The sequence below is a fragment of the Rhinoderma darwinii genome, chromosome 11 (genome assembly GCF_050947455.1).
Source record: "Rhinoderma darwinii isolate aRhiDar2 chromosome 11, aRhiDar2.hap1, whole genome shotgun sequence".
Taxonomy (NCBI): domain Eukaryota; kingdom Metazoa; phylum Chordata; class Amphibia; order Anura; family Rhinodermatidae; genus Rhinoderma; species Rhinoderma darwinii.
Window position 1 is genome coordinate 11,087,560 of NC_134697.1, and position 22,856 is coordinate 11,110,415.

The 22,856-nt window shown below is 41.4% G+C and overlaps 2 protein-coding genes across 4 annotated transcripts in view; one reads left to right on the forward strand and one right to left on the reverse strand.

The window, feature by feature from the left end:
* FOXJ2 (forkhead box J2) overlaps window positions 1-9,350 on the forward strand; it is a 31,698-nt gene extending 22,348 nt beyond the window's left edge. For 2 of the 3 annotated variants that reach the window (XM_075842919.1, XM_075842920.1), the window contains exons 6-11: window positions 2,928-3,066; window positions 3,711-3,914; window positions 4,012-4,113; window positions 4,521-4,745; window positions 5,802-5,912; window positions 6,350-9,350. In XM_075842919.1, coding sequence (XP_075699034.1) covers window positions 2,928-3,066; window positions 3,711-3,914; window positions 4,012-4,113; window positions 4,521-4,745; window positions 5,802-5,912; window positions 6,350-6,456 — 888 coding nt within the window. In that variant the 3' untranslated portion in view covers window positions 6,457-9,350. The remainder of the gene's footprint in view (window positions 1-2,927; window positions 3,067-3,710; window positions 3,915-4,011; window positions 4,114-4,520; window positions 4,746-5,801; window positions 5,913-6,349) is intronic. The other variant, XM_075842921.1, reaches the window with a different exon arrangement.
* The window catches only part of LOC142664033 (uncharacterized), a 31,648-nt gene continuing 17,448 nt past the window's right edge, over window positions 8,657-22,856 (reverse strand). The window contains exons 14-19 of the mRNA XM_075842918.1: window positions 17,108-22,276; window positions 14,875-15,021; window positions 14,704-14,790; window positions 14,410-14,463; window positions 13,642-13,791; window positions 8,657-8,890 (exon numbers count right to left, since the gene is read on the reverse strand). Of these exons, the coding sequence (XP_075699033.1) occupies window positions 8,813-8,890; window positions 13,642-13,791; window positions 14,410-14,463; window positions 14,704-14,790; window positions 14,875-15,021; window positions 17,108-22,276 (5,685 nt within the window). The 3' untranslated portion in view covers window positions 8,657-8,812. The remainder of the gene's footprint in view (window positions 8,891-13,641; window positions 13,792-14,409; window positions 14,464-14,703; window positions 14,791-14,874; window positions 15,022-17,107; window positions 22,277-22,856) is intronic.

Below are 22,856 nucleotides of genomic sequence, written 5' to 3' on the forward strand. Positions count from 1 at the left end.
TCTTATTGGACCTTTTTAAACCTCGATACCTAGTAAACTTGGAATAAGTTTCCATTTTATCCTCTACATCGCTGGATTCAACCCCTTGCCTTTGCCCTACTATATAATACTGCCTCCTTTATACAAGAATATAACTACTATAATACTGCCTCCTTTATACAAGAATATAACTACTATAATACTGCCTCCTTTATACAAGAATATAACTACTATAATACTGCCTCCTTTATACAAGAATATAACTACTATAATACTGCTCCTATATACAAGAATATAACTACTATAATACTAACCCCTATATACAAGAATATAACTACTATAATACTAACCCCTATATACAAGAATATAACTACTATAATACTGCCTCCTATATACAAGAATATAACTACTATAATACTGCCCCCTATATACAAGAATATAACTACTATAATACTAACCCCTATATACAAGAATATAACTACTATAATACTGCCTCCTATATACAAGAATATAACTACTATAATACTGCTCCTATATACAAGAATATAACTACTATAATACTGCTCCTATACACAAGAATATTACTACTATAATACTGACCCCTATATACAAGAATATAACTACTATAATACTGCTCCTATATACAAGAATATAACTACTATAATACTGCCCCCTATATACAAGAATATAACTACTATAATACTGTTCCTATATACAAGAATATTACTACTATAATACTGACCCCTATATACAAGAATATAACTACTATAATACTGCTCCTATATACAAGAATATAACTACTATAATACTGCTCCTATATACAAGAATATAACTACTATAATACTGCCTCCTATATACAAGAATATAACTACTATAATACTGTTCCTATATACAAGAATATAACTACTATAATACTGCCTCCTCTGTATAAGAACATAACTACTATAATACTGCTCCTATATACAAGAATATAACTACTATAATACTGCTCCCTATATACAAGAATATAACTACTATAATACTGTTCCTATATACAAGAATATAACTACTATAATACTGCCTCCTCTGTATAAGAATATAACTACTATAATACTGCTCCTATATAAAAGAATATAACTACTATAATACTGCCCCTATATACAAGAATATAACTACTATAATACTGCTCCCTATATACAAGAATATAACTACTATAATACTGCCCCCTATATACAAGAATATAACTACTATAGTACTGCTCCTATATACAAGAATATAACTACTATAATACTGCTCCTATATACAAGAATATAACTACTATAATACTGCCCCCTATATAAAAGAATATAACTACTATAATACTGCCTCCTATATACAAGAAAATAACTACTATAATACTGCTCCTATATACAAGAATATAACTACTATAATACTGGCCCCTATATAAAAGAATATAACTACTATAATACTGCTCCTATGTACAAGAATATAACTACTATAATACTGCCCTATATACAAGAATATAACTACTATAATACTGCCCCTATATATAAGAATATAACTACTATAATACTGCTCCTATATACAAGAATATAACTGCTATAATACTGCCCCCTATATACAAGAATATAACTACTATAATACTGCTCCTATATACAAGAATATAACTACTATAATACTGCCCCATATATACAAGAATATAACTACTATAATATTGCTCCTATATACAAGAATATAACTACCATAATACTGATCCTATATACAAGAATATAACTACTATAATACTGCCCCCTATATACAAGAATATAACTACTATAATACTGCTCCTATATACAAGAATATAACTACTATAATACTGCCCCTATATACAAGAATATAACTACTATAATACTGCCCCCTATATACAAGAATATAACTACTATAATACTGCTCCTATATACAAGAATATAACTACTATAATACTGCCTCTATATACAAGAATATAACTACTATAATACTGCCCCTATATACAAGAATATAACTACTATAATACTGCCTCCTATATACAAGAATATAACTACTATAATACTGACCCCTATATACAAGAATATAACTACTATAATACTGCCCCTATATACAAGAATAGAACTACTATAATACTGCCCCTATATACAAGAATATAGCTACTATAATACTGCCCCCTATATACAAGAATATAACTACTATAATACTGCCCCCTTTATACAAGAATATAACTACTATAATACTGCCTCCTATATACAAGAATATAACTACTATAATACTGCCCCTATATACAAGAATATAACTACTATAATACTGCTCCTATATACAAGAATATAACTACTATAATACTGCCCCTATATACAAGAATATAACTACTATAATACTGCCTCCTATATACAAGAATATAACTACTATAATACTGCCCCTATATACAAGAATATAACTACTATAATACTGCCTCCTATATACAAGAATATAACTACTATAATACTGCCCCTATATACAAGAATATAACTACTATAATACTGCCCCCTATATACAAGAATATAACTACTATAATACTGCCCCTATATACAGGAATATAACTATTATAATACTGCTCCTATATACAAGATATAACTACTATAATACTGCCACCTATATTCAAGAATATAACTACTATAATACTGCCCCCTATATACAAGAATATAACTACTATAATACTGCTCCTATATACAAGAATATAACTACTATAATACTGCCCCCTATATACAAGAATATAACTACTATAATACTGTCCCCTATATACAAGAATATAACTACTATATTACTGCCTCCTATATACAAGAATATAACTACTATAATAAAAAGACAACTAGAGCTCATGGGCCATTTTCCCTCCATGTGTATAGGGGTCATATGATCTATATTTCTGTGCTCTGCCCGTGGTCTTGGTAATAATTGCCCCCCTCTCTTTCGTGTCGCAGGCTGCCTCCGCTCACATGCCAACAGACTCAAGGACTTCATCTTACAACAACAGCGACTGCTACAAATTTTCCTTTTCGGAGATCCCAGACCTCAGCTGTTCCTTCCGCAGCCTATACCGTACTTTGCAGGGTAAACAGGGTGAGAATGGAGGTGGGGCATTGTAGGAGAGGTAACCACAGCATGTGCCGGGCACCTAGGACCAGCTATTACCCCATCACATGGTCCACAGACTCTAGCTAGCTCCTCCAATCTTCTGCTAATAAAGCCTAATCATTGTGTAATGAAAAGTTCTACAATCGTCTTATATACTTTGTGATTCAGTTCCTCACCATGTAAGATCTCTGCTTGCTTTCAGCGAATGCAGACATTGTTGTTTACATGCAGAAGCTGAAAACCTGTAATACTTCTTATAGTGGTGCGTTTGCTGCAATTCTACCAAGTCTGGAGCTGTCAAGTTGCTGTGAAACTACAACTTCCAGTCTGTCCTGTCAGCCATTGGCTATCACGGTATCCTAGGAGTTGTAGTTTAACATCAAATGGCGGGACGCAGGTTGCACACCACTGTTCTAGACTGCGAGCTGTACAGTCTGTACGTTTTCAGGCTCTGAATATAAATAATTGTTTTCATTCACTGACTGCAAGCAGATATCTCACAAAAAGGCGTAATTGGGACCCAAAGTATATTAGGAAGTTGAGAAAAAAGATAGGAGGGAACCTCCAGCTATTAGGAAGTTGCAGAACACAAAGCAGACAGATAGTGATTCTCAAATTTCTCTGTCCAGGGTTGTCTCCTCTCCCCACTGATGTACAGACGCCATCGTCAAGCTGCTGCATGTACCAACAGAATTCAGGGGAGTCTTCCTCACTGCACCCCCACAACATGAACAATCCCTCTTCTTCACACCATCAAAGCCAGCAGCACCAACCGCCGTCCTACCTACCCTCCCAGCAAATGCCTCGACCCCCTGCCCCCAGCATGCCATTGGGTAAGTTTCATGCATCTTTGATGTAGACACATAAATAGATGCAATATATTGGCAGAAGAGCTTACAATCAGTTTTTTTAATTCCCCCCCTCTCCCAGGTCTCCCCGGTGACTGGAGCTCCAACATAGACTCTTTAAAGGAAAGCTTCAAAATGGTCAGCAATCTGGACTGGTCAACTGTGGATTTGTCCCAGTTCTCAGGTAAATGTGCAATTCCATTAAAGGAGCGGCAGGGTAATATATGAGACAGCAATGGTCAGAATGGTGGAGCGCCCCCTACTGGGGAATTCTCTATTGTGGGTTAAAATAGACAACCCGTATATCTAAAAACTATCTTAACATTTGATCATTTTGCTATTCAAATCTGTGTATGGTGTTGAAATATTCTGCCTTATACTCCAGTCACATCCAGAGCTGCATTTACCATTTCAGCAGAATGTTGAGTGCAGCTTTGGATGTGACTGGAGCATAAAATGTGATATAATTCAGGAATAGGGAAAGAAAAACTTTTACTCAGTACTTTATGTAGTTTTAAATTCCAAAACAATTTCCGTATGTGGATCTATGCATTGAACGAGAACCCTTTAAATTAAGTGTCCTCTCTCCAGACCTCATGGAGAGTCTACGACAGGCAGAACTCAAGAACTGGAGCCTGGATCAACATCACATCGCCAGCTTGTGTGATTCCCTAAGTCATCTGCTAAGTCACACCGGACTCCTGCCTCCAACCTCCTCACATGGACAGGCAGCGTCCTGCCAGGCCCAATGCATGCCCCCCACCACCAGCAGCGCCTGTGCACTCCAGGGAGCAAAGCCAGGGCATACCATGGCAGGTAGGATTGGGGGGTAAAGGGATAAGTTTCAGTATGATGAATGAGTGACGAGTTTGCAGGGGATGGATTCTAGCAGGGAACATTTAGAAGTATTGGGGCTACACATCTATGGTAGGCGTAAGGGGAGAATTGGAGTTAGACCGGGCATAGGGGGGGGCCAGTGAGGCTGGGGACTATTGCATTAGGTACAGAGTGCGTTATTAAGGGGAAATTACTAGAAGGGATTGTGAGAAGGTCGGCTACTAGGTGTGAGTAAGGGGTGTAATGGTGGATTGTGACCCTATAGACTCCGTACCGGGAGCTTGATGGGTGCGGCATCATTTAGACTTATCAGTGTGGTGGGGGGGGTAAAGGATGTGTGTAAGGTCCCCAAGTGCCAGAGCATCTTGGGTTGGAGGTGCCTGCTACTTAAAGAGGCTTACTGGGTGCAGGAGGGCAGATGTGCTTGTCTGCATGGAACGAAGCTGGGGTCAGTGTTGCCCCAGCTGTGGAGAGTGAAGTGTTGTGATTGGTCAGATTAAGTTTTGTATAGTTTGGTTATTAATAATATATTATAGTCAAAGGTTTGTACAGAATTAGAAAAACATGGCCGCTTTCTTTTAAAAACAGTGCCACACTCATCAACAGGTCATGTATGGTATTGCAGCTCAGCCTCATCAACTTTAATAGAGCCAAGTTGCAATACCAGTCACAACCCATGGACAGGGGTGGAGCTGTTTTTGGAAGAAAACAGCCGTGTTTATCTAATTCTGGACAACTCCGTTAAATTACATCTTCAATGTGCACCACCGTTGTTATGCCAGTGATGTGTAATTTCAGGCTACTTTCGGGGGCAGGGTAAGTGGAGGGTAGTTTGGGTGGGATGTTACACTATTTTGAATGGGATTGTGATGGCGTGGTGACTGTGGTTTGCATAAAGTGAAGTTTCCTACAAACTTTGGGAACCTGAGAATTCACCGATTTACATGCATTTAATTGACCAGACTTTATAACCAATGTATTATATACTTATTACTTACAGCCACTGAAATATTTTTGTTTACTTTTTACTTCCAGTTACCTCCTATGGGCAGAACCAGCCGCCTCCAGTATCATGTGGTCACAATTTCACTGCACCCCCTGGGTATCCTATCCAAACCCAGGCCCCCCCAACATACAGCCAGCAAGGTGAGCGCACAGATTTACTGGAAATAAAAAGGCTTAGTCTTCAGCTCTGTGCCCCCAATGCTTTATACTGCAGAACTGCTCCATTAGGGCACCATAATGATCACAAACTTCAGCTTAGCTGCATTGTCTATTGGTGGCAGAGGTAATCTGAAATGCAGCTTCTATTTCATTAGTGGATCAGGCTTCGTGTCTGCCCCCCATACTTTATACTGCAGCTCCCATTGGTAGGAAGTTCATGAAGATTTGACTTACATTACTGGCCTTTCCCAAGTTGTGGAAGACCAATGTGATTTCTGGAATATGGCGGCCAAAAGCTTAGTTAGAGCTTTAAACTACTGAATGGTGGATGGCTATGATGGGAGTTCGGTTAGGAGGTGGGGGGTGGTATTTTAGTATAGATTACCTTTAAGCGTTGACCGATTCTTTTCCACCCACAGGTCGCCATTCTCAGCGTCCAATGTATCCGCCTACTCGCCAGGTACTCCGTTATCCGCCCAGCAGCGAAGAAATACAAGACGACTTTGATTGGGACTCTATCGCTTAAAGACTGTGCAAAGCAAAACCCCAGGCGGAATGCAAAAGAAATATAGGAGAGGGTTAAATCATCCCTCCACGTGTATAGATATATATAAATATATAAATGTATATCTTCGCCCGACAATCAGGGCCAATGGGCCCCTCACTGGATACGGAGACAATTCATGAAGAAAAGACCCTTCCCACACACAGACTTTTTAAACTCTCCCTCCGTGACACCGTTGAGTAAAAGAAACGGCGAGTGTGGCGATGCCCTCTGCCCGCCTCAAATTTCCTAGTGCCAAGATGTTCCGGTGTTACCTTGGGAGAGGGCATTCACAGTGTCTCTGGGGAGTGGAAGGCTTGGTTGCCAGTCTACCCAAGGCCAACTTGATTTATTTATAAAGCGTACACCTATTGCACAGCACAAAGTGTTAACAAGGAGTCTGCAGCCATCTTGGACTTAAGACGTTGGTGAGATTTCCTACAGACTTTCCCCGCTTCTGGAGAGAACCCTCCTCCCACCCATCCCGAAATCCCAGAACCAGCCATTCGCAAACCAGCGGGAGTGTCCGTCCTCTTTGTATTGCTACAATTTCACGTTGGATGTCTCTTATGCTTTAACCGTTTTGTTGTGAAGTTCATTACTGTAGTGGTATGTGGCACATCGAATGAGCGGACCCTACAAGGCCACGCGTGGCTTCATGGTTTACACACCACAAAAATAAGGCTTTTTTTTTGGGATAAAAACTCCTCCCTCCAGCACTTCTACCAGGGTTGGGTTCCATCTTGCATTGTTACAGGACTGTCAATGGTGGCTCCCGGGCATGCAAGTCACAGAACACTTGTTGAGTATGGATCCAATACCTTTATAGGAAGATGAAGGCCACCAAGCAGTCATTGGTTATCCTGGTCATACGTGGGCACAGTCAACGGTTATCCTGGTCATACGTGGGCACAGTCTACTAGTCAACGGTTATCTTGGTCATACGTGGGCACAGTCTACTAGTCAACGGTTATCCTGGTCATACGTGGGCACCGTCTACTAGTCAACGGTTATCCTGGTCATACGTGGGCACAGTCTACTAGTCAACGGTTATCCTTTTCATACGTGGGCACAGTCTACTAGTCAACGGTTATCCTTTTCATACGTGGGCACAGTCTACTAGTCAACGGTTATCCTGATCATATGTGGGCACAGTCTACTAGTCAATGGTTATCTTGGTCATGGAGAACCAGTCCCTTTAAAACCTGGTGGGCATGGACCAACACAATAGTCGGCATATCGTATACAGGGGAAGAAATTTGTAGAGTACTGGTCAACCAATGTTTTGCTGTTAAGTGGGTGTTGACCACCAGACGGCCACTATCCTAGTGATGAAGAGGACTGTTGACCACCGGCCAGTGAATATCCTGGTCATACTTGGTCACCTTCAAGTAGACCACATCAATGTGTTATAAGGGCTCTTCAGTATTCAGAATGATTGCGTTATACAAGGTATCAACTCCGTATTCGACTTTATCCTGCTCCTGGGGAAAAGTAAATGTAAAAGATCGAGAGACAGAGCCGTTGAGCAGTTTGGTGTTTCCTCGTAGAAAGTTTATACAGTCCTCGTCAGTGAGAGCTTTAAAGTTCTTCATATTGGAAGATCGGTCATTGCCCTGGTGGTTTTGATCAATGAGCATCACCTTGAAAGAATGGAGTGCTAGTCAGATGTTCTCGAGATATAGGTTGGTGCGTGTACTGGTGCTGTGTGGGTCAGTGTGTTGTGTCCCGTGCTTGTTGCAGTCTCCCGTCAAATCAAATTTCCCCGTAAATATAGATGATTGATTTGTCCTAAATGGTTAGAATTCATTTGACAGGTTGGTTTCACACCGTAATACTACCACAATAATCAGAAGCGACTGAACCAAACTTAGATCAATATAGAACCCTACGGTGAGCGTGTTCGGGACGCAATATGGAAACAAAAATACAGGTGGCCTTCGTGATTTGTTTTTGTGTGACAACCAATATGGCGGCCATCATAGCTCCCACAGGGAATGTCAGCCTGCTATCCTAAAGTCCTGAATGGCAAGCCTCCCTAGCTGTTCCATAATACTGGAGTGGGATAGATCTACGGTCTCCAAAAATTGGATGATAACTCATGATGGAGCGGTTTCCCTAGAGTCGAGAAACGGCTAAAAACGACTCAAGGACTTGTTCTTTTTAGAGAAGAAATGTTCTTTAATGTTCCATTGAGAGTTGTTGGCAGTACAGTCGGAGTCCTGGTGACCACAATGTGAATACAACGAGAGCTGATGAAAGTTGTGTTTACTGCTCTGTGATTAGCAGGGTCCGGGATTGGTCAGTCGTCTTCATGATGTCATCGTTTTTTGGTTGTTTAGTGTTCTTCAGTGCTATCAGTCACATCTACGTTTACACGGTCTTCTCCTAAATGTTCAGTATCCGGGTCACAAACCTATAGTGGGGATGGTTTTCCCAAAAGCAAGACGTTACCCAATCTGACCAGTCCAGCCTAATTAAATTACATAGCCCAGAACTGCTGAACGATAGGACTTCACCCAGAAATGTCATGTCCATCGTAGAATTGTAGGATATCCATCACGTCGGACTCAGGCTGTTGAGTGGAGAAGAAAGGAAACCGTAGCCGAGAAGCTGCCCACAGCCGCCATTCTCCCCGTCGAAAGCCATGTTTGTGACTCCCTCTTATTTTTCTGTTCAGAATGAGGCTCAATGGACGCTTATTAAACATATCAGCAGAAAGTGGCTTTGCTTGATGTTTTTGCAACGGCTCTACATAACAGCTGCACTTAATGCATAATAAATGCGCACATCTGGGTATAAATGTATATATTCCATCATACCAATATAGATATATGTACAGAATGACACATCTAGGTCAAGTCGGCAGGTTATAATATAGCGGCCTCTCTCCGGCAGAAGGGCCATCATTGTTAAATACAATACGACGTATGTACATATATATAATACTGCTTTTATTAAAATATATAGATATATATAACTGTACAAAATAAAGTTCACCCAACATACTTAATAACAGCCTCATCGTACACACATGGCAACCCTGAAACACATTAGAAAGGGCAATTCCATCCAGCAGAGATTTATACATGGACGCAATGGGCAACTATTTTATAAGGGGGTTGTCCTGTCTGGACAAACCCTTTGTAAAATCTATTTGATCGCTGCAGGTCCAGCTTGTCTAACCCTCTGTGATCGCCGGGGGAAGTTCCATGTGACCACATGGGAAAAATATTACATGTTGGCCCTTCAAAAAAAAAAAAAAAGGTGACAATATAATACGTGGTTCTGCTACGTCCACATGTGAGGGAGCCGCTCTTTGCAGCAGCTCTACAGTAAAGGGGGATCCTGGCAAGAGACCCATTTCTATGTCTTCTCTATACCCTAATAGGGCATAAGGATAGCGGTTGTGGATATGGGATAGAAATATTAAATGCTAAAAATAAAAATAGGACCATCATGCTTTTCAGCATTTATGAATCCCCGTAGCCCTAAATTGCCGCCTCGGGTGAGGAAAGTGCCAGTTATTGTAGAAGCCAGAAAAAGGTGCTCAAAGTGGTTGTCACCTGTTCTCATTCTCCTAGCAGGATTATTTAGTGTAAATTTACAGAATGGATGGAATTACCCTTTAAGTGGTCACACAAGTTTGACCCTTTATTACAATCCTGAATGGTTTGTCACGATTCCATACATCCATCAGTCACGATAACAGTTACATACATTGTCAATGTAGCATAATCCGGTATAACACATCTGTCACCCCAACAATCACACAACAGCCACAACATAAACCTGAATCACACATCGCTCGGTTACCCTGATCCACAAACCGATTGTCATGGCGATCACAGATCACTCACCGCAGTCTCAGCCTGTGCACACATGGCTACGCCATTACCTTCTTACCTGCAACGCATGACTCCATCACTTTACTTAACGGTAGTCGTTCCAAATGGAGAGGTATTTCGGAGAATTGTTGTATATGCAATATTCTAATATATAAGCATACGCTCATTTTTTATGTAGGATATTTTTGGACCAACCAAAATGATCCAATTAAAACTAATAGTTTAACCTGTTTTAATTACTAGCTACAAATGCTAGAAAAAAGTAGATCTTTAAAGGGTTTGTACAGGATTAGAAAAACAAGGCTACTTCCTTCCAAAAACAGCGCCACAACTGTTCATGGGTTGTGTCTGGTATTACAGCTCAGCTCAATTGAAGTGAATGGAGCTAAGCTGCAATACCACACACAACCTGTAGAGAGGTGTGGCATTGTTTTTCTAAATCTGTACAACCTATGATTCTAGAACTGCAGTGTATTCATCTAGCGCCGGCAGCCTTCTGACAAGAAAAACTGCGTACAAATTATCTACCACTTACCCTGCTATATACCAACTGTGCTGGGAAACACACACATTGAAGATCACAACCTCAAGCTGAGCCAGTAGCAGTCATGAGTTCAAAGCCTGATCTTGTGGTGCACACAATGAACTGACAACAACCTGACTTCTTAAAACACAACATAATATGATGCTATAATTTGCCTTTGTGTTAGAGGCAATGATCTACAAACCTGACCTTGTGTACCCTTCTGGATAGAATGAGAAAGAATGTATTACAGAAAGGTCTCTCACCACGTTTCCAATGCGTTATATGATGCAAGTTGATTTCATTGAAATGTTGCAGGTGCTTTAAAATACCCCCAACGCAGTCCTGTGTCGACAGCAGGTACACAAGGTAGTGGAAGTGAACAATGATGGTGTATCCAGCACTCAGTATAAAAGTTAAATGGTTTATTCGGTCATGTTAAAACAAAAGATTAAAACAAAAATCCCGGGACCACGCTTACGCGTTTCAGACCGCTAGGGTCCTTAGTCAAGCTATGTTCACTTCCACTACCCTTGTGGATATAGACCGGTCAATACCTGGTGATGTGACATGATCACTTTACCAAGTCACTTAGATACAGTAATAGTGTCCATGCACAGCCCCATTTTTCCCTCAAATCATGATCAGGGTTAAATTGAGAAATGTATGGTCAAATAGCGAGTGCTTCTGATGACCAGCTGAAGTGCATTTCAGGAAAGGGTTGGGGTTGGACCCCATTGCGGTACCTGCATCACATATAATTGATTCCTGTACCATCAGTAAAACCATGCTGGACACTACAACCTGACTGTACAACATTAATTTGAGCTAAAAGCAATGATAGCTGGTGGCATGAGACTACACCCTAAGGCTGGGTTCACACGAGCACATTAACGTCCGTAATGGACGGACGTATTTCGGCCGGAAGTCCCGGACCGAACTCAGTGCAGGGAGCCGGGCTCCTAGCATCATAGTTATGTACGATGCTAGGAGTCCCTGCCTCGCTGCAGGACAACTGTCTCGTACTGTAATCATGTTTTCAGTACAGGACAGCAGTTCCATGGAGAGCCAGGGACTCCTAGCATCGTACATAACTATGATGCTAGGAGCCCGGCTCCCTGCACTGTGTTTGGTCCGGGACTTCCGGCCGAAATACGTCCGTCCATTACGGACGTTAATGTGCTCGTGTGAACCCAGCCTTATGGTTAAGGTGTTTCGTGTCATTGATAATCAGGGGGATACTGAGCAATTTTGATGAGCGGCAGCATTGATTACCATACACAACAGTTTCCACCATTCGCACTTAGCCAAGAATTTCATTTTTACAATGAAGACTAGGTTACTCAAAGGGCTAGATCAGACCCCATTTCAGTACCTAAGACTTGCAGTCTTAAAGAGGCACTGTCACCACATTATAAGTGTCCTATCTCCTACATAAGGAGATGGGCTCTATAATGTAGGTGACAGTAATGATTTTTTTTTAGAAAAACTATCTATTTTTACCACGGAGGGATTTTAGCGATTTTAGCTTTATGCTAATGACTTTCTTAATGCCCAACTGGGCGTATTTTTACTTTAGACCAAGTGGGTGTTGTACAGAGGAGTGTATGACGCTGACCAATCAGTGACCAATCAGCGTCATGCACTTCTCTCCATTCATTTAGACAGCGAATAGTGACACTGCGTTGTCCACTATGTGCTGTCTTATACTGACATATTAACGTTACTGAAGTGTTTTGACAGTGAATAGACATTCCTTCCAGCTAGGACGGGATGTCTATTCACAATCCCGACACTTCGTTAACGTTTCTGTGGTACTTACAGCAGAGCAAAGCGTAATCTCGCTGTAACCTGTCATTTATAGCGTGATCTCGCAAGATTACACTTGCTCTGCTGTAAGTACCACAGAAACGTTACCGAAGTGTCGGGATTATGAATAGACATCCCGTCCTAGCTGGAAGGAATGTCTAGTCACGGTCTAAACACTTCAGTATTGTTAATGTGTCAGTATAAGACAGCAGAAACTGATCTAGCAGGATCCCTTTGCGCTGACTAAATGAATGGAGAGAAGTGTATGACGCTGATTGGTCACTGATTGGTCAGCATCATACACTCCTCTGTACAACACCCAATTGGTCCTAAACCCCCCCCCCCCCCCACTTGGGCATTAAGAAAGTAATTAGCATAAAGCTAAAATCGCTCCTAACGTGGTAAAAATAGATCGTTTTTCTAAATAAAAAGCACTGCTGTCACCTACATTACAGCGCCGATCTCCTTATATAGGAGATAGGGCACTTATAATGTGGTGACAGAGCCTCTTTAAGCATTCTGTTGGTCACCAAGGGATCTTGACACACAAGTATTAACACGTATACAGCTCCCACTGATCAACCAGTAACACACAACAATCACACATTATGACTGAATCCTGTAACAGACATCATTTTCTACCCTACTGGACCATTGACCACCCACACACATGCAGACATACCGATTTGTCATTGCAAACGGGCAGAGTTAAATGGTCACGAATCAGTCAATAAAACTAGGAGCATTGCACGTGTAGTGCAACTGGACTTCTGTAAGACAGGTACACTTTTCAACGGATGGATTTGCCCGTTTTCCCCACTGTGCTCCGTCTTACACGCCTCAAAAACACCTGTCTTATGTGTTCCTCAAAAATGCGAGACTTGCTTGCCCTTAGAACTGTATGTTAGCAATACACCGTCAGGTAGTTGGAAGGCCAAGGCTGCGGTTTAAAGTGTCATCCAGTCGGATAGCTTCCCTCTGCAGTACCTGAGGTCTAGTATCAGAGGTCACGGCAGCCAGGGAACGAGTCAGATTGTATCTCAGGCTCATAAGATCATCAGTTGTGCGGGAACAGCGCTGTATGTAGCGGGAACGGTGCGCTTGTTCTGTCTCAAGCTGTGACTTCAAAAAGGAGATCTGTGGGAGGAGGAGATACAAGATCACTATATTTGTTAATTCTCCAGACAATTGCAGCACCCCACCCGTTCTGTCTTATTATACCTAATTTTCTATATACTCCATCGCCCTACTAAACGTATGGTGCCCTTAAAGTGTAACTAAACATTTTACAAACTTCTGACATGTCAGAAGTTTTGATTTGTGGGGGTCCGAGCACTGAGACCCCACCAATCTCTCAAACGAAGCGGCAGAAGCGCTCAACCGCTTCGTGTCTGTTCGTCTTTTTCCGGAAAGCCGATGTATCGGAGTACGGGCTCATAGACTTTCTATTGAGCCCGTACTCCGATACATTCATTTCCGGAAATAGCCGATCAGACACGAAGCGGCTGAGCGCTCACACGAGCACTTCTGCCGCTTCGTTTGAGAGATTGGTGGGGGTCTCGGTGCTCGGTCCTCCAACAATCAAAACTTCTGATATGTCTCTATGACATGTCAGAAGTTTGTCAAACATTTAGTTACCCTTTAACTCACCTTCTCACTACGTAAACTCCAACACCCTACTCACACCATCTTGCATTATATTTCACCGTTCCTCCTATATAAACACACATCTAAACCCTTACGCCCGTCACTTGCCTGTTGTTGTAGCTCTGTCACACTTAGCTGAGATGTAGAAGAATCAACAGCCTCCTAGAGGTGTCAGGAGAAAAAAAAGAAAGACATTGCAGCATACTTAACTGCTATTTGGGATACCCCATGTCGAGACTGAAAGGAACTACAGGTTGCAAATCTCTGCTGTGTAACATTGTATTATGTGCCAATGATTGTAATAGCAGCATCTTATAAGGCCACTAATATTACTCAGCCGTGGAAGAATATGATCAAACACAAGATTTGTGGCATTTAATGTGTTGCCCTACGACAACTGACCTCTTGTGTATTATCCTTTGAGTTCCGCAGTGTGGTGGTGTTGAGCTTCCGCAGCTCCCTACGGAGGTTCCTCCGCTCGCTCTCCACCTGTGTAAGAACACAAAAAGTGGATGTAAGACAAATGTTTGGCTTCGTTCATCATCCACGACTCGCGCTCGTAGCGATTCTTACTTCTTGTAATGTCTCACTAAGACACAGGGTTTGGTTTTCCAAAAAAGCTTTGTCATTTTCCAACCTTGCAACAGCCTCGTGGAGGACCCCCAACCTTATTTGTAGGGAGTCACCATTCTTAGTGTCTACAATATCTGGCGTAGGATCCTAGTTAGGAAAGGAAAGAATACATGTTATATCCCTACTATTCCGCTGAATCTCTTGCCAAACCCAACCAAATTTGAGGTGCCATCAGATAGCAGGGAAGACCCACTGACCACAGGAGAGGTTGTCATAAAACCAACTGGTGGAAGGCTACAAAGACAATTGTTTACAGTATTCAACCCCTTTATCGGATTTCGGCTGTTTAATCCCTTCGATCGCCATGATCAATAGTGAAAGGTCAAAGGTCTCTCCCCTTTGATCACGTCACGGGGCTTCCCGGTGATGCGATCGGGGCAGGGGAACCCCCATACAGTCGGCTGTGGGGACCTAGAAAGTACACAGGGTCTCAGAGGTGAAAATATTAGCATACAGATGTTTCATACACATGCGTTAAATAAAAGGAACAAAAAACTATTTTAAAAAAAAAGTAGAATAAAAGTTGAAAAGTAAAAAGTAAAAAATGTGCCTTTTATTCATCCATAACCGATACAGATGTTTCGGCCCAAAGCGGAGAGTTTTTCTCAACTACTACTGAACCCCGACCGCTCATAAAAGGGTTGATTCCGGCATAGTACGTAGGTATTTACGGCATATGCTGAAGGTGGACCGACTACATTTTGAACATATACTATTACAATCACAGATAAAACACTAGTAATATCACTTACCGCCGCAGGAATTATTTTTTTTGCCATTTTTGATTTTTCCTCTTTGCATTCCAAAAGCCATAACTTTTTTATTTTTCCGTCGATACGGCCGTACGAGAGCATTTTTTTGCGGGGCGAATTATAGTTTTTAAAAGTTCCATTCAATGTACCAGGAAACGTAAAAATTATTTTGTGGGTGCAATGGGAAAAAAACAGCAATTCTGGTGGATTTATTCATGTTAAGGCGTTAACCGTGCAGGATAAATAACATTATATTGTAATAGTTTGGACTTTTACAAATGTTGCGATATCAATTATATTTCTTTTTTAATTGTTCACGTTACTTTAGGGGAAACATTTTAACTTTTAATTTTTTTTTGTACATTCCCAAAAATGTTTACACTATTCATAGAAGGTTCATCTCGGCGCTAACAGTCGAATCTGTCAATAAACTGCACTGCCGGCTCGGCTGTCAGCGCTTCCTCTGTCCCTCTGAGGTCTTCTATAACTCCATTACCTATCATCTAAACGGCCGGGATCATAGTTATTTCCGATTTACGAGGTGTCAGCTGTAATATATAGTTGAAGCCTGTGACATACGGAGGGGGATCCCGAGCCGGCTCCATACAGCCCCCCCCCCTCCCTTCCCATCAGACGCCTCTACATCTCCGTTTACATAACCAAGTACTTTGACAAACTATTTCAATAAGACTATATTCACATTTGAATTGTGACTTCTGCTTATAACGAAGCCACAACACTCCATCGGATCCCACCACCTTCCGATGGACCCCATTAAGGATCGGTTGGGTTACGGGGTGTTTTTTGTCGTTTTGATGGGAAGAATAGCGCTGCATGATGCGCTATTCTGTCAATTTCACCAGGGCGGTCGATGGAGGATCCGAATGGTGGCTTTGACGGCAGTGTAAATAAAGCCTAACCAGAAATGCTTTAGACTCCATTCACACTGGTATCATGGCTTTCGTTTCTACAAGATATAAGTCTGTTCTTTATGGTCCATTAGAAGGTTCGGTTCTGATCCGTTTCACAACAGACCGTTTTCCGTTACATGATCCATTAGCGCTAATGCACACGACAAGTGTGTGCTGCCTGAGTCCCGCCACGATCAGTGGAAAGATAGGACATGTTCTATCTTTCCATGGATCGGAGAATCGGGTCTGTTTTCACAGATCCGATTAATCGACTAAAGTGAATGGGTCCGTGAAAACTATCGGGAGCCAATCGGATGTCGTGAAAAACAGCCCGTGTGGCACACTTGAGGTGATATTTTTTTTACCCCCTTCGACCGTAAGGTTTTCGTCATAATGCTACACTTCTGACCATAAAAAAGCAACAGAAATCTGACTGACAAGTGTGAACAAAGCCTTCTTCGTATGAATAGGTAACAGGACAGGCCGCCTCGAATGAGTAAAATATCCTACTTTTTTAAAGCTCTTCTCGGACTCCAGGGATTTCTGCCTCAGGGTAATCTCCTCAGCTTCCATGCGTCTTAAAGTCGATTCTGCTTTCTTCAATTTCTGTTTAAGATCTGCTTCCCTCTTCTTAGCTTCATCTCTTTCATCATAAAGTGCTTTAATTTCCACGAACATCTCCTGTATTTTTGTCTCCTCCATTGTTGTCTCCTCCTTTGAATATTTGATCTCCAGAAACAAAGGTTCCTCATACTGGTTTTCTAGCGACTTTCTCGTCCCAATCAACTCGAAGCCTCCTCTAGACTCTTCCTCTGCGGTCTCTGATTTGACATGTGTACGTTTTTGTGAGTCTTGTGAATCATCTTCCAAACGTCTTCTCTCTCGAACAACGGCTTCTTCGGCTTCTGTCTTCTCCGTTAGAAATTGCTTTCCATCTTGGACATCCAAATCTAAATTATTAGCCTCCGTTTCCTCTAAACCTTTAAACTTTGTCTCCAGATTCTTGGAAATCTCTGTTACTGGTCTTGAAAGTGAATATTTTGTTTTATTGTTTCTGGTTTCAGGTCTTATGTCTTGGTCTTTTTGTACCATGACTTGTCTTAATTCACCTATCTTCACTTTCAAAGCGTTCTTCTCAATCATCATCATGTCTATTTTCTTCTCCTTCTCTTCTGTAGTCTGAACAAGTTCTAACACTTTCTGCCTTAGTACATTTTTCTCTTCTTCGTGCCTCTTACCCTCTTGCTCTTGATCTACGATACATCGTCTTAGCTGTTCTATCTGTCCACTCAGAAGTTTAACCTCCATTTCCGTCCCTTCTGCTTCTTTCTCCTTTTTCGAAAGAGCTTTTGAAAGTTCGACCACTTTATTTCGCGTCGTCGTCCTTTCTTCCTCGTGTAATCTTTTCTCATTTATCGCCTTCCTCTCGTTCTCCTTCAAAGCCCGCACAACTTGATCTTCTTTTTCTTTGAGGGATTCCATATTTCCTAACATTTCTGCCACTTCCCTTTCATTATTTCCTAAAGCTCGAGTAAGGTCAACCACTTTTTCCCTTAAAGTCTTCTTCTCGATTTCACTCTGTATTTCCTTCTCTTGAATTTCTTGTTCCTTATGACTCAGAACTTCTTTTAGTTCTACTACTTTATCTTTCAGAGATGCCAACTCGGTTTTAAGAACATCAGCTTCTCTTTCTTTGGCGTTTACATTTCGGGAAAGTTCTGCCATTTTCTGGTTCATAATTGCCTTTTCTTTTTCCCTATTATCCTCATAAGCCATTGTTTCTTTCTTCATCAGGTCTAGACTTAGTTCTTCGATCTTCCCTTTAAGATAGCTCATCTCCAACTTGGTCCTATCTGCATCACGGTCCTGCTCTACTAAAGACTGGGATATGACCTTAATTCTGTCTTTCATAACGGTCTTCTCTTCCTCATGATGTCTTCTTTCCTCCTTGATCTCTTCCTCCTTATTTACCAGGACTTGCCTAAATTCTTCTAGCCGGTCTCGAAGACATTTCATTTCGAATGTCGTTTCAGCAGCTTCTTGCTCCTTCTCTTCTAAATCATTGGACAGTTCCCTCACTCTTTTCTTCAAAGAGGTCTTCTCTTCCCCGACAACTCTATTTTCCTCTTGAATCTTTTCTTCTTTTTCTAGTATGACGTTTCTAAGCTCTTCTATCTTCTTTTTTAGAGTGGTCACCTCAAGTTTTGCAACATCAGATTCTTGCTCCTTCTCAACGAGAGTCTTGGAAACATCTCTGACCCTTTGCTGTAGAATCTTCCTCTCTTCGTCACCCTCTCTTTTCTCAAATGTCCTGTCTTGCTCCTTATCTGCGAGTATTTGCTTAAGTTCTCTTATTGTTTCTTTCATCGCGTTTACCTCAAACTTTATTTCATCCGCTTCCCTCTCCTTCTGTGTTCGAGATAAAGAAAGTTCTGTCACCCTTTTCCCGAGACTTTTCTTTTCTTCCTCGTGTTGCCGTTCTTCATCCTTGTTTTCTTGTTCCTTTTCTCCAATCTTCTCTTTCAGAAGCTTCATCTGCAACTCTTTATCCTCACTTTCTCTGATCTTTTCTATTACAGACCGGCTAAGCTCCGTAAATCTCTGTCGTTGAGATTCCTTATCTTCGGCAATCTGTCTTTGTCGTTCTTCCATTTCTCTTCTGTTCTCTACCAGCTGTTCTTCAAGTTCTTCTAACTTTTTTTTCAATAATTTTATTTCAGTGCTTGCATCATCTACATCCTGGCTTCTCTCCACTAAAGTCTGAGAAAAATCTGCCACTTTTTGTCTTAAGACTTTATTTTCACCTTCACTCCGTGTTATCTCCTCTTTGAGCTCATGCTCCATACTTATTAAAACCTGTCGAAGCTCTGCCATCTCGTCTCTGAGAGATATCATTTTTAACTCTCTGTTATCCGCTTCTCGTTCCTTTTCTGTTAAAGTTTGAGAAAGTTCTGATATTCTCTTGCTCTGAGACTTTTTCTCCAGCTCAATGAATCTGTCTTTATCTCTAATTTCTTGATCCTTGTCCATCAGGACTTGCCTAAATTCTCCAATTTTATCTTTCAGAAATGTAATTTCAACTTCCCTCTCCTGTATCTCTATCTTCTTCTCTGTAAGATTGCGAGAAAGTTGAGATACATTCTGTCTCAGTAATGACTTCTCTTCCTCACTCTTTAGCTCTTCATTATTTACCTCATCTTCTTTTTTTATAAGTACTTCTCCGAGATCATTTATTTTCTCTCTCATTGATCTCATCTTATCTGCTGCCTCTTCTAATTCCTGTTCCTTCTGTATAAGAAGTTGAGAAAGTTTGGCTACTCTATCTCTCAAAGTGCTTTTCTCAATTATTGCTTCTTCACACTGTCGCTCCCTATCTTTCAAAGCTTTTCCAAGTAATTTTAGCCTATCAATTAACGCTTTATCGTCTTCTTCGTGATCTAGAGACATCTCCCCAATAAGAGCTCGGGAAAGTTCTGTAACCGATTTCTGTAGTTCCTTTCTTTCCTCTTCTCCTCGTGTAGATTCAATGGCTTTATTCATTAAATCCTGACCCATTTTATCTATTCTAATTTTCAAAGCTTTCAAGTGCCCTTCTCTTTCCTCATCATGGACCTCTCGATCTTCAAGTTCTCGAGACAGTTCTGAAATGTGCTGTTTTAGACTCATAATCTCTCGATCACTTTGGGCTTTGTGGTCTTCTGCTTGTCTTTGCTTCTCTAGGAGAAAATATTGAACTTGATCCAGTTCTCTCTTCAGTTCTTGTACCGTTACTTTATTCTCTTGTTCTTGATGGTCTCTCTCTTTAAGGACGAGTAAAAGTTCTTCGACCCGAACATTCAAGGCATTGTTGATCCTGCTTAACTGCATCTTTTCTCTGTCGACTTCAGTCTCTTTCTCTAGCAAAGTCTGGGAAAGTTCTTGTAAACTTTCTTTAAAAGACTTGTTGTCAATCTCCCTCTGTTCCTCCACCACATGTTTCTCATTCAAGACCTCGGAAAGTTTCCTCTCTAGCTCTTCATTCTCTTTCTCAAGTCTTCTCCATTCCTGTAATTTTTTCTCGTTCTCTTTTAAAGAGCTTGAAAGTGTCTCTAGTCTTGTCTTTAGGGATTCCCGCTCTCTCTCATACTTCTTCTCCGACACTTCAACCTCTGTATCTTTTTTCTTTAAGGCCTGAGAATATTCCATAACTTTTTCCCTCAGAAGTTCTTCCTCCATTTTTGATTGCTTCTCTATGGATTCCTTCTGCGATGTCACTTGTTCCATTCTTGCTTCCACCATTGATTTGTCATGCCGGCACCTCCGCAAATTATCTTCCAAGATCTTAATCTCTCCTTTCTGCTGTTCTACAGTTAATCGATGACGCTCCTTCTCTTGCTGGACGTCTCGCATAGATTGTTGCAGCTCTATGTAACATTCATCTCTCTCTGTCAAAGTTTTTGTGTGAAACTCTAAATCGTTACAGACCATTTCTTTTTCTTTTTGAGCATTAGAGAGAGTTTCTTTCAACGACTTTATCTGGCTTTCTCTTTCTTTAATCCCTTTATTCTGAGTCTGCAACAAACTATAAGACTTCTCTTTGTCTTCCAGATACTCTTGAATAGTTTCTTTTAACGTTGCTACGTTTTCTTCGCACTCTTGGTAATTTACAGTAAACTGGTCTCTCTCTAACTCACACTCCACAATTCTAGATCGTAAAGATTCGATCAAGGAATCTTTCTCTTTTAAAATCAAGGTTTGATGGGCTACTTCTTCAAGTGTGCGCTCCTTCTCTGCTTGCTGATCCTTTGCGCGCTCGCTTAATGCCTTCAACTCTTTATCCAGCTCTTCCACATTTTTCAATAATGCGTTCACCTTGGTTTTTCGGTCTTCTTCGCATTGTCTAAGTAGCTCCCTTACAGCGGATTGCTTCTGCTGTGACTCGGCAGCTTCAATAGACAACCGATTAAATATAGTTTCCTTTTCTTCTTGAACTGCACTCAGCTTTTCATTCAAAATATCAATTTCTTGCTCCCTCTCTGCTATAGTCAGACGAATGTGGTGTTCTGCTTCCAGTGAAAGCTCTTTCTGTACTTCGCACTCTTCGAGACGCTTCGCCAGGATTGTCATTTGTAGCTCAGTCTCCTTGAAACTCTGGATCTGTTGCTGTAACTCAGCGACCGCCGTCTCTTTCTCTTGCTGGACGTTCTCTTTAAAAGCCTTGATTTCACGTTCTTTTTCTTGTATAGTCAACTGGAGTTGAGCTGCCGAAGTTAACGCAGTCTCTTTCTCCCCGTTGCAGTCCTGAATATTCTCTCGGAGTTCTGTGATCTGCCTCTCGATCTCTTCTAGATTATCGGCTTGGTTTGCCAGCGCAGCAAGAGCTCTCCCCTTTTCTTCCTGACATTCGTTTAAGGTTTCTTTGATGATCTCCATTTGACGATCCTGTTCATTTTTTACTAGTAACTGGCGCTCTAAGTTTTCCAAAGCCGCCTCTCTCTCCGACTGACATTTTTTCAGGTTGTCTCTAAGCTCAGAAACCTCTTTTTCCAATTGCCCCTTTGAGCTGGTTACTTTATCCAGCTCAGTCTGAACGATTACAGTCATCTGCCTCTCTCTTTCCAGTTCTTCTACCCGCTCTTCAGCAACTTGTCTGAGACTCTTCTCTTGCTCCAGACACTCTCTCAGGGTATTCAGTTCTTCCTGAAAGAGATCAAGGTTCAGTATTATGAAATACGGTCTTTCTCCAACCTCTGTTAATAACCCACACAACCAATTAAACGGGTTGTCTCACGGAGGCAACCTCTTTTTAAATAGAATCCGGTCCCGATGATCAGCTGATCGCCACAGGTCTGGCTTCTCTAACCAACGACCATCATCTCTTATCTCCAGGGAGAGCCATATCTGGCCACATATTTCAAATGAATGGCCGACCATGTAATGCAAGGACGGGCCGGGGCCGCAAGAGTCCCATCCCTTAAGCTGGCCATACACGTTAGACGTATGTTGGCCAAACTCATGGATTTCGGCTGACCATCTAATCAATATGGCTACTTTCCGTATCTCCCCCGACTGCAGAGGACATTTCTGGCCATACATTTCAAATGAATGGCGGACTATGTACTGCATAAATGGACCACGGCCGCAGGAGCCCATCTCTTAAACTGACCATACACATTAGACTTATGTCGGCGAGACCGTCCGACCATCTTATGTGTAAGGCTACGTCCGGACTCTCCCCCGTCGGCAGATGTAGGGAGTGAGAAGAGTCGCAAATGTTGAA